Consider the following 11,232-nt stretch of genomic DNA (forward strand, 5'->3'; position numbering starts at 1 on the left):
AAAGCTAGTGCTTGTTTTTCTGGAAAATTGTCTAGAACCCCACAACAAAAACCTTCCAAGTCTAAAGTCAAGTCACACACGTTTACCTCCCCAAGTTCTGTGCAGCTGGAATAAAACTAAGAGAAGGAACTACATAGCCTACACGGGGCATTCCAGAGACATCAGAAGGGCCTGGGGAAGGCCCTGTGAGTACTACCGGGGGGATTTATTATTGTTTTTCTTTAATGGAGCTGATTTTTCCAGCACACACATGAAAATGAAAAGGCATGCCTTCTTACCACGGACAAGGGTGGTTTTGTCAACAGGGAGCAAAATTGAGTTCTGAGTTGAAATCCTGTAAGTGCAGAGATATCAGGCCTGATTCCTGCAAGCCCAGAGCAAAGGCCTCAGATCTATTTTATTACCAGCAATTTGAGATCCTGGAACAGACACCAGGCACAATCAGGCTCCAGCAAAAGGCGGCACTGGCGCTTGTTGTGACACACTCGTGTACGTTAGTAAGAGAACACACACACACACACACACACACGTACCTTCATTTTCAGAGACACGGCACTTCACTTTCAAGACCAAGTCAAAAGTTCTTTCCGGGTTTTCCCTGAAACAGAATGTATCTTGTTACATTGACTCTGTACACAGCAAGGAAGCATGATCTCTACAGCTTCATCCACACAAGCGTGTGCCACTTGTGGTGCTGAGGAGGGAACCCAGGGTCTGTTCATGCCAAGGAAGAGCTCCATCCCTGTATTGACTGAACTCTAATCCTGTCCCTGCTCTGCTGCAGAAGATTCTATGACCCCCCCCCAACCCGACTGTTTAGCAGAAATAAAAAATGAGAATGTCTTATCGGTTTGATATGATAAAGTTCAGACTCTGGCGCTCTGGATCTGGGGGCAAAGTATTTCACGAATCTCTGAGATCGCTGCCTCTCCTATAATGGACCCCGCCTACTTCACAGAGCGACTATTGAGGATTAGACATCAAATTCATGTGTGGAAGCTCCTTAGAGAGTAGAAGTTTTCATCTTACTGACTCAAAAAGCAGAAAGCCAGTTCATGCTATCTATCTAATGCTTTCTCCTGAGACCCTGCTGTGGGTGTGAAGGGTGAGGCCCCAATCCCACCAGCCAGTTCTAGACACTACCACGGAAAAACGGGCCACAGATAGGATACTTTGCACCTGCTTTTCCTGGGTGTTACTTATCGTAGTTAAAACATGTCTAAAGTAGGAAGCTGTTCACTCACTCCAAGCTAAATATATATATATATATATATATATATATATATATATATATATTCTTTATAGCCAATTATCTTTAAGGAATTTGGACATTTGCCTCCTCATTAAACCCCTCACCAAGTACAGAAAATTTGCTTCAACTTCCTTTAGAAGTTACTACTTTGGTATCTTTCTACCCCCCCCCCTAATTTTTTACACATTTAACCTATTTATTAAATTTCAGAAAGCTGTGGGCTGGAATCTACTGAGATACTTAAACCAAAGGAAAAGTGTGCTACTGTAATGTCTCTTTTCCACTAAAAGGTGTGAGAGTTAAGTCTGGGGGGGGGGGCATGGGGCATGGTATCTATCTGCCCTAGGGTGAGTGCCTGAAGCCTTGGGTTTGGCTGTGATGGGAGGGGGAGGCCAGGGGAGCTGTTAAAGGCAAAGACATCACACGTGGAAAAGTGATGAGACATACTCCAGCTACTTCTGCTATGGCTACTGCGTCTGAAGGAAACATTGGCTGTGGCTCTTTTAATATATACCTTCCTCGAGATAAGAATGCTACTTCTTAAATAAACATTATATATATATATATATATGCATGTATGTATGTATGTATATGTACATATACATCATGGCATGTCATTTAGAACCAGAGGGAGAGACCAGCCATATAAATTAATTTACAAACATGCACTTCCTCATCCCCACCACCCACTGTTAATTTTGTTTCATGGGCATTAAATGGGCCCCAGTGAACTTCTTTTTAATCCCTTCATAATACAATCAATTGTCCACAAATTGTGTTGGCTTTTCTGTTTTGTTTTTTCCACTCACCCAGCCCAGGAAAAGAACCCAAACAGTGACCCTTGAGTCAGTTAGTTCTGCTTCTCTCCACTCAAAGGGGCCCGGGGCACCACAAACGCACAGAGGGAGGAGACGGTGAATGAAAGGCTCAGGATTTCTCCCCCAAAAGTAAACTTTGGAAAGGGAGAGGGGGGGGAGCAGCCACGGGCCGCGAAGGCACCGTTACTCCCCTTTGCCCCGGGCCCCCAGTGCGCTCCCCGCCGTGCAAGCGGCACGGGCGGAGCGGCTGCGCGCTCACCGGGCGCTTTCGTTTCCTGCAGACCGGGGAGCATCCCCAGGCCAGGCTGGGGGAGCAAAGGCGAGCGGCTTCCTAACCAGGGCTCGCCCAGCCGCCCGCACGGCCGGCCGGGGACGCCATGGTCACCGCCCGGGCCGGCTTTGCGGCCTAGCGCCAGCAGCCGGCCGGCCGTAGCGGGCGGGCGTTGCTGCACCCGGGCCCCCGCCGCCGCTCACCTGGTCCTGCGGTCCATGGTCACATGTCGCTGCGGGGCCGCCGTCGCCCCGCTCGCCCGTCCGCCCGCTCGCCCGGCCCGGGACGCGGCCTCGCGGGGACAGCGCCGCGGCGACGCCGCCCCCACCCCCGCCTCCCGGTTCCCGCGACCCGGCCGGCGGCCGGCGGCGGCGGAGGAGGAGGAGGAGGGGGAGGAGGAGGAGGCTCGGCCGCCGCTGCGAACCAGGAAGTCGCCGGGAGCTGGAGGGAGGGGTGGGGAGGGGAGGGGAGGGGCGCACGGGGACGCGCCCTGCGGCTGCACCGGGCCCCGCGGGCTGCCGTCCTGGGAAAGCACTTCTGCTGCTGCCAACCCCACCCGCACCCCGACCCGCGAGTCCCCAGATCGCGGCTCGCATTCCTTGCAAATGCACGGCTTCAAGTGCATGCTCCAGCTTCTGCCTCGCTCCAGCCGTGGCCCACACGGCTGCGCCCTCTGAGACCCGGGGCCGAGCCCACCCCAACCCGTCCTGACCCCCCCACCCCCACCCAACCACATACCCTCCCCCCTCACCCTCCCTCGTCCTGATTCAGGACGGTTCAGACTTCTAAAGCACCTGCTGAATGGCTCTGCCAAATAGCTCAGGGATGAGCTCAGGTTGCCTGCACATCTGGGAAACACGTTCCCGTGCTGACGCACAGCCAAACGCCTAACTTGTGAGCACACCACACAGAGGCTGCCACCACCACCACCACCACCTCCACCCCCTCCACACCCCCCTCACTGTCACCACGGAGAATGGAGGAGGTGCGACCTGGGTGCCACAAGTCCAAAGCGTGCATGCGTGCGTGCATTGTGCCCAGCAGTGATAAACTCTGCCCCCACCCCCTCCCCCAGTACTGCTCCACACCTGAGCTATGTGGGTGCCCTAACACCACCTCACAGTGCAAAAAAGAAAGAAAGAAAAGAAAGGAAAAACCTGGGTAAAGCCTGGGTCTAACACAAGCAGAGGCAGTGGTGACTGGAAACCAAACCAAGCCCCTCTGCTCCTGGTTCTTGACTGGGGCTTTTTATTGCCTCTGCTGCTGCTGTCTCAAGTTTGGGGTCTGCAGAGAAGACGTTTAGAAAGATGTACGATGCACATTCATTGTCCAGGGCTAGAGACACTCCCGGGCCTGAGAAAGGCCTTCTCCTAGCTAGCATTCACCCTTGACAAGGCTAGAGCGTCATCTACCCGGGATTGCTCCACTCTGTATCCACACAGAAGGTACAAGAATGAGGAAATCAAATTGGGGTATAAATGAGTCATGAGACATTAAATTTCAGGCAAGGAGCCTTGGAAAACAAAGGGGAGATTTGGTCTTAAACTTTCTTGTCAAAAGCGATGTTGCCAACACAGCGACTTGGCAAGACATACTCCTCAGCCACAAACTTATTTAAAACTGAGATTCCCAATGTGACTGAGAAACTAAACAGAAAGGTACTATATTTGTGCATGCAGTGTTGTCATAACTTGACTTGGTGTGGGATGCTTCACTACTTCAGTTTCTCGCTTCCTGCGTTTGTAAAATGGGAATTGTTACTTGCACACCTAAAGTGCTGCATGCCACTTGGGAGAGAGACGTTTGGAGAAGTCATTCAGTGAGTTTCAATTTCACAACCAGGCTAGCTATACCATGCAGTTTTGATTTCTTTTTCCCATATAAAGCTTTTTTTTCCTACCTAAAAAGTTAGCATTCCAAAGACTTGAAATAAATCCTGCAAACCGAAAACCACTTCTGACCCAAGTGTTACTGAACCATGTGAGTTTCTTCTTTTGTTATAATTAATTCTTCTCCAAAGAAAGAACCCTGTGTAGGGTACCTGTGTCCTGAATTCTTAGTCCGGGCTGAGAAAACAGTAACAAAATGTAACAAGTGTTTTCACCATCCACTGTTGGTATTATGTAAAGTGATAGTCATACCTCTGTATATCATAAGGTAGCTACTTATTCAAAGTACATTTAGTGCATGAAAACAAAATTCCACGCTTGTAAACTCCCTGCCAATCCTTTTGCAATCACATACAAGGCCCAACTACAATGAAGAGTTTGGCATTACTGGGTTTAAGAAATAAACACAGATTGATACAATTTATATGCATAGTTTGTCAAAAATTACTGGAGCAAGGAGTTAGGATAAACCTATCGTGGCATGTTTGTTAAAACCAGTGGTATAATTTTGGTAATGCTTGCTTCATATAACACTTACAGTATCACTAATGGAGAAGCTAGCTTATAGAAGGCAAACTTTCAAACTTCTAGCTACATTTTCCCAAGAGCATACCTCAGCAATAATATTTCCTACTTGACAATAACATTTTTAGGATCATAGTAATTCGAGAACAAAGTGTATAATAGTGTTTATTGTCAAGGAGAGCATAACAACAGAACCAGGCTGTAGATCGGTAGTAGAGTACTTGCCTACGGTCCACAAGGTCCTGGCTTTATCCCCTTGAGAGGAAGGGGAGGAAAAAGACAAGTAAATTCTTCAGCCCATGGATGTGGTATTCAAAGAATATGATTTTGATGGTGAGTGTTTCGATGCCTATTAATTTTGTTTCTGCTTGACACAATTCAGTACTGGGAGAGGTAAACTAAGACACCTTCATTTGTCAACAGGACTATTTCAACTAGCAGTTCTGTCTTGTTCTTTCTTCCTTCCTTCCTTTCTTTCCTCCTAATCCTTGTGACCGAGTTATAATAGATATTCCACTGAGTCTGTCTAACAGAGTGAGCCATTTCCCATATTTGACTCTTTGCTTTCAATGTTTTTTGTTGTTGTTGTTGGTTTGTTTGCTTGTTCTAAATAGTGGTTTCCTGGCATTCATATAGCTAGCTCTTTTCATCATCCGTATACCTCTTTTCATCCTTTTATAGAGCACCTTTCTAAACCATTGTGTTTGGGGTTTACCTAGAGACATTCCTTCAATAACTCCTTGTGTTCAGTTTCCTCAAGCTACACCCGAATGGTCTCTGACTGATAGTTTCCACCTATTAGTACCGTGAAAGGAACCAAGTGTGAGTCATCTATTAAACCAGCCATACCCACCAACACAGAGGTAAGCATTTGCATGTTTTATCTATGTAGAAATAAAACTTATTAGTGCACTGGAGTACCTCCTGCCAGTCCCTGGAAGAAAGAAGGACACCGCTATGGACTGTCAAAGGTATTTAGAAAATAACTCCATTACTAATGCTTACAATAAGTATCTATTCTATCTGCTGATGAACTATACTTTTTCTGCCATTGAATGTATTCTCCACTCATTTCTCCTTTTCTATGACCCTTCTCTTTCTGTAATGGGCCTTTTTTCTTCTTTTTTTTTGGGGGGGGGGACTTTGTTTCTGATCTCTTTCCTACTCTAACCTATAGCTAGGAAGTAATGGACTCTCTATTCATTAACTAGGCCCATATTGGTTATGAGCCTCCTCTGTTTATATCCAAGTTTAAGGTTTCAGTACCCAGCGTAGAATCCAGTTTTTAGAGGGTACCCTGCTCATCAACTGTCTTTGGCACATTTCCAACTATTCATTTTCTAGGATCTAATTCTCCATGGTTTCCCTTTATTATTCTTAGGTTAAAATTATTAATAGAGTTCCAAACTTCATCTATTTTGAAGAAAAAACCTCTTTCAACAAAATACCCAACAAAGTCAAATTTCTTTTTAAAACATCACCTTAAAAATATTTCTTGACCGAAGAGGATGGCCCATGCCTTTAATCCTAACACCAGGGATTCAGAGACATCTGCAGAGGCAGAACTCTATGTGTTTGAGGCCAGGCAGACTACACAGTGAGACCTTGTTTCATTTTAATTTTTGTTTCCTAACTTGAGTTTTAATGTTCACTGAGACAGTGTTGACAGGGAAAAGATTCTTCTAGTGTTCCCTTCACACTCTCTCTGTAGCAGTACCATACATTTGAATCTAAAGGTGACGTCTCCTTCAACGTGACACGTATTCTTGAAATAGAAGCCAGACGTGAGGATGAAGGAGCAAAATCTTTGCCAAAACCATGTTTTCTGTGTTGATTCAAAGGTCAGGTTCAAAGGTATGTTCCAATTTGTAGATAAATTCAAATGGCAAATCATGTCTATGTAGCTCTTAACAAAAATATTCTCAAAAACGATGTACAGAACATCTTCTTTCCCCTTCTCCGAGCAATTTGCCCCGAGTCAGAAAATAAATTATCTTACCTCTGACCAGCTTCTGCTAGTTCACACTTGTCTTCATTCCTTAGCCTGCCAGACATTGGAAGACTCAAAGTAGTCCTCGAAGTAGGACCAGAAGATTGTTATCAGAGGACTTGGATTTTCGTCCGGGTCTCTGTGAAGCCTGCCCCAATCTTCACGAAGCAGTGAAATGTTTGTGTAACCCTGAGCATTGCATGGACAGCAAGCTCCTGACCCCACCCACGAGCTACTCCATGCAAATAAGGCATCATCATTGTGTCACAGCTCTGCTCACGCCCATGGAATGCTTCAATGAAATGAGTAATCGCATCCAAAGAGCAAAGTCATTCATTGCCTTAGTCGATGTAAAAGAAAAGTTCCTGCCTGCCAAGTTTTACTTTCCAAAAATACAATCACTCGATAAACATGACACGCATATCTACACATGAGCATCTCGGGGCATGGGGAGATGCAACATGCCAGCCGATAGAACTCAGTCAAATAAACGTCAGGGCAAAAAATACGAATCTACAGCCCAAGGTTCCTTGAAGAGTAAAGACAGTCGCAATCCCATCATGTTTAACAGGTACCTCCCTCATTTCCTTCTACTACAAATTACACATGATAAAAGTAAGCACAACCAGCGGTGGTCTTGGGTTCCAAAAGTATGGACATCACCTTATCTCCCTACTGTTGTCCGGTGTCACGGAACCACGACTTACCATTCTGGTAAGGTAGGAAAACCGCTTGTAACCTTCTGTGGGAAGGAAGGCAGGAGAAGCTATACAAGATCTTAATTTCACGTGGAAGCGTTTATTCTCTTTGCAAAAGGCACTGTCTTTCTTCATCCTCTATTCACAATGGAATGTTTTCTTGCCATCTCCTTGAGATGAGAAAATGGGTACAGGTGGGCCTGGCTAGAACGGAAGGAGGCTTTAGGGTTCATGAATCAGCCTGATATTAGAAACAGTCAACACGGTGTGTTCTGGGCATGGTAATTACCCTGTGTCCTCAGTGTGGGTTAGTCAATAATTCTGCTGAGTAAGCACTGCTAATCCCTATTCTATGGATTGCTGCACGATCCCTTCATTATCGGTGATTTCTAAAACAAACATGTCGTTCCTCTTCTCTGGGTATTATTAATTCTTAAGTAACATACGCGTGGATTTCTGCAGTGAGCCCTAATAACTAGGATTGGAAGCAAAGCTTTAGAGGCATTCTACTGAGTTACTCGCTGTGTCAAGCTGACTGGTAGGACTGCTTCCAGTCTGTGGAAACAAAAAAGGCAGGAGTTTGGCGGCGGTAGCTGAGTCACTGTGTCATTTCATGCACAAAGACTTGGTGCACATACCAGAAGGACAAGCTTTACCGCATTTGTTTTTTTACGGTTGCCAAGTGCTTTGTGATCATTTTATTGGCTCAGTCCCTCCATAGTCCCGTGAGGTAAAACAGGTTGCAGGTGAAGCAGGTACCATAAAGATGAAGCATTATTTCTAAGAACTCCCGCATGGAAGAAGTGTACTTTCCCATCTACCAAGAGGCTCCCGGAAGTAGAAGTTAGTCCACTTCACACCACAGAACCATTTCTGGGAGGCTGTTTCCCTCATTAAGAACCTGTGTGTGTGCCTTCTCTTTGGCTGGCACTCTTGTGTTTAAAAGCAAAACATAATTAAGCCTGAAGTGAGTTCTGGCATTTGCTAGTAGAAGACATGATAGTTTTTAAATGAGACTGCAAGCAATACTCACTGCTTATGCGGTCAACCTCCCCTCCTTTTTATTTATTTGCAGTTCTCAGTCCAAGTTGTATGATTTAAAAACTAAACAAGAAACTAAAAAAGATATTAATATGCAGATGAAACCACTCCATCCTTGTAATACAGAAATGGACGCCAAAGTACAAGGAAACTTTCCTTATTAACCCATAGAAAAATTGATTGTTAGGGAAGGAACTGGAAGATTTCCTGGCTCTTAAAGGTGAAAATGAAAAAATGGAAATAAGCCTTATTATATTTTTGTATTCATTTTGGTATATATTCTAGGTATGAAACTATTTAACATGTAAATTTTAACCTATTGTTAATATAAATTTAATGAATTTTATAATAAATACTACAATCACGCATTGGGAAAATTACGTTAGTGGATGTTTTTACTTGTTTATGCAGGGTGGAGCCTAGACACAAAGAACGGCTGCCTACATAATCAGGTGTGCATGACTGGTTATGGGTCCCAGGGAAACAGATCTGCGCTGACAGGCACAGTCACTAGCCCCTAAGCCAGACCTTATCAGTCACGGTTTGCATGTTATGCTTTCTACTTCTGTTCCATATTTCCTCTTCTGGCATGGGCTGGGCTGTGCAGTTTTCTTTTCCCTCCTAGGAGTGATCAAAGCCTCCAAAGAAGTTTCTCCCTTTGTTGTGAACTACCTTCTGGTTTTCCGGAGTTCTTTTACCTCTCCCAGATGACTTTGCGAGTCCTGGATCCCATCACCATCTTTTGCCTTGACTGAGTATCACACACTGGGTAATCTATAATGGTTTCAAGGATGGTTCTGGAATCTGGGAAATCCGAGAGGCTGATGCTGATATTATGGAAATTGGGGGTCATGGCCTGTGACCCAGATTACCTGTCTCCTATAAAGAAGCCAAGTTAATAATAGAAAGTAGAGAGAGAGAGAGAGATTTATTCTAGGTCGAAATGGAAAAGGAGACGGAGAGACCAGCATCCATACACACAGGTTGTAGTAGGAGGATGGCACTTAAGTACAAAGCAAGAGCTAAGCATAAATAAGCTATGCATGACTAAGTTGGCCAAGGTGTGGTCCCCAGGTCACCCTCATCTCAACCCCTAGTCTCTTTCCAGGTCAGTCTCTGCTGCAATGTAATCTGACAGATGTAAATCCATTTCCTGGAGAAAAGTCCTTTTTCTTGGGGACAAATTCCTCCTCTAAATGCCTCTGGGGTTTTGGACCTTTCCTCTCCTGGCAGGAGATAATTAGGGATATCCTGGTTTCTCCAAAGCTTGCTATAGTCTGTCTCCCCCTCCCCCAAAGAGTGGACCACAAATATCTCCACGGGACGTGTTCTTCCCCGTTGACATCGGGCAACGACGGCCTTCTTGATGCTTTATAACATGGTGGTAAAGCACCACCTAATGAGAAAGAGAAAGATTTGTGACTCTATTACCATTTTTCTGGCACTGGAGACCTGCTTTATAGGGTCAACCCATAAGCAGGGACCACAGTAACCATGTAAACATACACATAAAAAAATGTAAATGTCTTAAAGTAACAACTACTGAAAACTAAAGAGACCAGTGAACCGGCAGAAAGGGAAGCAGGCTCCTTTAGCTGTAATAGATGAGGTAACATCGCCATGGTGGAGACGTTGGAACGGCCACCCTGAAAGAGAAGGCAATTGGCAGCTACGTGAGGAGATGAGGGACGAGACTCCCTGGCAAAGAGAACAGATGCGCATGTCCTGTGGGACTCGGGCAAGGCTGGCCCATTTCAGTGAAGCCAGCGTGGCCAGCAAAAAAGCCTAAGACGCAAAGCACGAAAACGTGCAGAAATCCAGAAGTGAAGAAAACCGTACCTGCACACGCCATACAGGCACTGGGAAGCCATCTGAACCCTGGTCTGACGGTTCTGACCTGTAATACCAGCACGCGGGAGGCTGAGGCAGGGGCACCCCATAGTTTGAGGGTAGCTTAGTTTGCAGAGCAAAACTATCCGAAACAGGAAAATCGGTTCGTGTCGCCTTGCTCTGAGTAACACTGGTTTATAGACACTGCAGAAGGCAACCTGGCTTCCGATGGAGGTCAGGAAGAGATCTATATGGTTACCGAAATGGCTGAACTGAGAGACCCCGGAATTTTCCCGGAAGTTGGGCATGCCATCTAGTGAGCATGAGTACAAAAGGCCCCTGATGCAGTCACTTCCTGTAAGGAAAAAAGTCCCGACAAGGCCACACAGCACAGCCTTGGCCAACACACTTTGCACTCAGCTGTCCGGTCAGACGCCGGTAGGTGCTAATTAATGAATAGGACAGAAGCCTCCTGGATTGAGAGCCTCCATTAGTGTGTTTGGCGATCACAGAATCAAGTTCAAGGATATGTGTACCAACAGTATTAATGCCACTAAGGACTAAGGTATGTGTAGATGCCAAGTCACCCTGAAAGAAGGAAGCAGGGGTTTCTGTCCCTTCCCTATTCTGTTGTTCTGTGGGCTTTGGGAGCAGAGGAGCTGTTACTGTTGTTCGAGACAGGACCTTACTCTGTAGCCTAGGCTGCCTCCAATGAGTTCTAGCCCAATTATATATCTGAAACTGTAGGCATCTTTCTGATAAACTCATAAGTCAAAAAAAAAAAGTCAAAAAAAGAAAAACTCTTTAAGTTTTGAAGGTATTTAATTCGCTGGATCTGCCTGACATTCCAGTTTAGCAGGACCGGTCATGGAACTGGTGGGTTCTATGCTTTGCGATCGTGGGGCGGAGTGAAGGAGG

General features: G+C 45.7%; 1 protein-coding gene across 1 annotated transcript in view; it reads right to left on the bottom strand.

The window, feature by feature from the left end:
* Window positions 1-2,710, bottom strand: part of Dennd1b (DENN domain containing 1B) — a 166,536-nt gene extending 163,826 nt beyond the window's left edge. The window contains exons 1-2 of the mRNA XM_051183180.1: window positions 2,545-2,710; window positions 534-598 (exon numbers count right to left, since the gene is read on the bottom strand). Coding sequence (XP_051039137.1) covers window positions 534-598; window positions 2,545-2,561 — 82 coding nt within the window. The 5' untranslated portion in view covers window positions 2,562-2,710. The remainder of the gene's footprint in view (window positions 1-533; window positions 599-2,544) is intronic.
* Between the last annotated feature and the right edge of the window lie 8,522 nt (window positions 2,711-11,232).

This window comes from Phodopus roborovskii, unplaced genomic scaffold (genome assembly GCF_943737965.1).
Source record: "Phodopus roborovskii unplaced genomic scaffold, PHOROB, whole genome shotgun sequence".
NCBI classification, from domain to species: domain Eukaryota; kingdom Metazoa; phylum Chordata; class Mammalia; order Rodentia; family Cricetidae; genus Phodopus; species Phodopus roborovskii.